The 4,573-nt window shown below is 32.2% G+C and overlaps 1 protein-coding gene across 1 annotated transcript in view; it reads right to left on the reverse strand.

The window, feature by feature from the left end:
- Positions 1–1,771: 1,771 nt before the first annotated feature.
- txk (TXK tyrosine kinase) overlaps positions 1,772–4,573 on the reverse strand; it is a gene marked incomplete in the record, with an annotated part of 11,961 nt that continues 9,159 nt past the window's right edge. The window contains 3 exon segments of the mRNA XM_035675384.1: positions 1,772–2,691; positions 3,103–3,260; positions 4,495–4,573. Coding sequence (XP_035531277.1) covers positions 2,620–2,691; positions 3,103–3,260; positions 4,495–4,573 — 309 coding nt within the window.

The following is a 4,573-nucleotide window of genomic DNA, read 5'->3' on the forward strand; positions in this document are numbered from 1 at the left end:
GAAAAGACGGACAAGCAACAGAATTCAAAATTAAAATGACAATTAATTAAAAAAGAAAAAAGAAAAAGAAATCTATAGTTTATTCTGTAATCATTTATAATTAATAATTAGTGAGTGGATATATTTTTATGTATTACATATGGGAATGTTAATGTTTAGGGCTGCATAAATAATTTAAATATTCTTAAAATAAAGTGCAATATGCAAAGCGTAGCTACCAATAATGTTTTTAAGATTTAATGAAACATGTTTGTTTGGTACAAACTCCAAAAACATTTCACATTATCATGATTTCAGTATTTTTTTCATAAAAAAACAAATGTAATTTGTGATGCAAAAATGATTCCACACTATAATCATATCGCAATATCTGTCAAAATAACAATCTAACTTATGATATGAAGAGTCAGTTGAGATCAATATAAACTTACATTACAGGGACATTATGAATGTTGAACTTACAGTGTTATTAGAGATTAAAAAGAGATATTAAAGTGATACAACAAAACATAAACAGCAACGTAAAGTTCACACACCCACACACACACACACACACACACACACTGACCTTACAGGTGAATTCCTTAATCGCTTAAATCGGTGAGCTTCCGTTATCAACGTAAACACCGGAGTAACGTTTCGTGTGTGTGTGTGTCTCACAGTCACCGGAGAGCTGTCACCCAACGAACACGTTGCCACGGTAACGCCCCCCGCCATGCTCCGGGCAGCGATAGAACGTTACGTCAGCACGTTCTGTTCGTTCAGAACTCTGGTACGTCACTGTGGAATCTTTATTTTTATTTTTAACTGAAAAAGATTCGGCCAACAAATTCAGGTTTTCAGTATAAAGCGGTTTGTTTGTTACTTGGTCTAAAAACACAGCTGGTCTTCCCTGGGGTAATAATAATAAATAAATAAATAATATGACAAAACTATGCATAAAGACAAAAAAAATAAAAATAATTAAACACAAAAAAACATGTTAAGTGTTAATTTAAACGCAGAATATCAAAGAGTTTACATAAAGTTAATAGTTTATTTAAATGTTTGAATGTACAACAGTTTGAAGATAAATGTTCAGATATATATATAAAATTATTATTATAATTATATTATTATATTGACATTTCTACACAAATTAAAATCTATTAATACATACCATTTCTGTTGTATTATATATTATATTATTATATATTAATTATTATTATTATATTAAATATGTATGATTACATAAAAGATACAATACAGCCAGAGAATTATGTAAAAAGTTCCTACAATTATCAGAAAAACAAATAATCTGCTCAAAGTTCATCCAAATCGCTAGTTTGACACAAACTTCCTGCAGTTATCAGTTATTGTTATGAACTGAATATAATATGAAATATCCCTAAAATACATTACTTAGTTTACTCTGAAAAGGTTGGGAACCACTGAGCTTCCCTAATTATTTCTTTAAGAAACTTTTTGCAGCTTTAATTGATTATATATTGATTTATAATGATTACAGCCATGCACATATACAACTGAAGCTTAAAAAACAACAACCTTTCATCCAACACAAACTAACATCTCTAACAGCTCCCTTAAAAAGCTCACTGAGGCTCTCTACCGCCACCTGCTGTGATTTCTAGTGAACTACTACTACAGGTTACACTGGCGGTCTCATTTACAGGTAAAGTCTCCACTTTAGATCCACCTGGCTAATACTAATACAGTCAACAAATCCTTCATGGAGGTCAGTTTATGTTGAGAAAAATGCTGATGCCACTTTATTGTTATTACCCAATTCACAGTGAGAAGAACAAATTTGTGCATGAAATGAACGTTTCTGACCATTTTTACGGCTGTTTCTGCATCACATCATACCTTGTTGAACAGGTAAAGGAGCCATTTTGAAGAGATATACATTTAATAAATCACAACTTTATCACCAGTAAAACAACACACATTTAAATACTTTATAAATGAAACAAAAAAGACATTGAGGTTTCTCTCAGTCAAACAAACAGACAGATTTAGGAAAACTTAAGGTTTGTTTTTAACCTTATCAGTAAAACAATATACACATTTAATATACTTTACAAATGAAACAAAATAAATGTATTTAGCTTAACACCCAGTCTCTGTGAATGACTGTATGACACTATATTTATAGAAGTGTTTCTAATATTTTGTCCATCTAATTAACTGTATTTAATTTAAATTAAATCCACCATTAAGTTAAAGTTTGTTTTCATTATTAATGACATTCTTGTCATAATTATGACATCGTATCTCATGAGTAATGCATAAATACAAACATTAAACAAATAAGAGTTTGAAATGTGCAATATTAACTTCACAGACATAATATTACAACTCAATGTTATTTGAGAAGTGTATGAAGACCAACGTAAAACAAAGGATCTTTAAATTTACATCACATTTTTACATGTATGTTTTGGTTGTTTTGTTTGAAGATAAAAATCAATTCAAACCATCAAAGCATCAGTTAAAGGAACATCTGTGATAAGGTTTTAATGAAAAAATATTTATTTACATAAAAAATACAATCTGTGTACATTCCTGAGTAAAAACAGTTTGAAAATCAGCACGTTTGTGTGAGTGTGTGTGTGTGTGTTAATCCGGATTTTCTGCCAGTTTTCTGATTTCCTCCAGTAGCTCTGAGAAAGACGGCCGACCCTGAGCCCTCTACACCACCACGAAGAAGAAGAAGAACGAGAGTGATTAACAGAAGGTCATAAAAATTCAACATGTTAATATAACATTTTGCAAAGACACCTTCCGCTGCGTTCTGGTGAACAAAAATGAAAAAATTACTTTACGGTACTTTTTTTAGAATTCGATTTTTATGAATGAAAGAATAGTCGAATGTTCTTATTGAAGATTCTGAGTCGTCTATAGCCCTAAAAACAACTAAACCATCTCCATATCAACTGAGCAACTCAGTGTGCAGAGGAAGACCATTAAATGTGGCTGAAAGTAGACGTAAGTAGCCCTTGTGATTAGACATTTTTGTCAAAGTGTGAAAACTTCAGTTCCTTCCCTGACATTTTATAGCTGAAATAAAAACACTGAATGAGTGAAAGGTTCAGTGAGTACCTCGTGCCAGCAGCGGTACATGATGGCGTACAGTGGCTGTGAGGCGCGGTGTGGTCGGTACAGTCGGACTCCTCTGGTGATGTCGTTGACCACGTCCAAGTTGGTGCGGTTTTCAAACGGAGTCCGACCCTCCGAGTAGATCTCCCACATCAACACACCTGACAACACACAGAGACATATAAACATTAATACAACATATAAGTTGTATTTCCAACCTCTTTCCTTAGGGGAATTAGTTTATTAAACTGACTCAGTGATTTATTTTATGGATATTTCATATTATATTTGAAACTGTACAATGAACCCAAACTGAACTCTGCAAGGAGTTTGTGTTAAACGAGAGATTTGGATGAATTGTGAACAGATTATTTGCTGTTTTAGAGAACTTTTTATACAATCTGTCTGTATTATGTATTTTTTAAATAATTTTTAACAATCATCCAGACTTCTTTTCTGACAAATTGCTGAGATATAGGCCTACTGTGTAAATCTTCATTTAGTTTTCTTAAATGCCTGAAAATCCAGAAGGCCTTGTGACCCCCCATAAAGCTTTGGCGCCCCGTAGTGGTCACTGACGAAGAGATTATATTTTTACTTTATTTGGAACAAACGTTCATATCCAGTTTACTCACTGTTATCGTATCGAAAATCGTTATTCTTGAATTCTTGTACAAAATACTGATTCATATAATTCAATAATTATTCAGTTAAGAGCACAAAAAATATAATAATTCATCATTTTTGAAAAAATAAAACAAAAAGTTATGCATATATTTTTAACCTTTGGTATCCTAATTTTTATTTATCTTAAGCTTATGACACATATTTGTCTACAAAAGCTCCATTGAGTTTGGTTTTTCTGATTTGTATTTATTCAGATCCTGAATCTAAAAGCCTAAAGGTAGAAGGATGAGTCGTAAAATCACATCTACTAGGACAACATTTTTTTAAAAATGGCCCCAATGAAAGATGTGGGAGGGGGAGGAGGTTTCAGACACTGACTCAGAATACGTTAAAATCTGCTTTAGTTTTCAGTCATTTTAAACCTTAAAAGTTACAAATAGTTTCATATTTAAGAACTTAAACATAACTCCGACCTGTTTTTACTCAGTGAGTACATTTCTGTTTGTGTATTTTTATGCATTTATGCTTGTAACTGAGTTGTACCTACAACAGTAAAAACAGTATGAATTGGCAGTTACAAACCCAATAAGGAACTAATTAATAAATGTAATTAATGACAATAAAGTATTAAAAAGTATCATTATCTGTTACAGAAGCTTACTGCTATTATTATTATTATTACTGGTGCTGCTGTTACAGGAATTGCTGGCTCTGGTATTTCTATACTTTCAGTCCTAATTAGAGCGAGTGGATGGTGAAGTTCCTCACCGAAGGACCAGATGTCAGATTTGCTGCTGTATTTACTGTAGTGGAGAACTTCAGGAGGAGACCACTTCACCGGGAACTT

Source organism: Morone saxatilis, unplaced genomic scaffold (assembly GCF_004916995.1).
Source record: "Morone saxatilis isolate NCDOM2014 unplaced genomic scaffold, NCSU_SB_2.0 Contig4, whole genome shotgun sequence".
NCBI classification, from domain to species: domain Eukaryota; kingdom Metazoa; phylum Chordata; class Actinopteri; family Moronidae; genus Morone; species Morone saxatilis.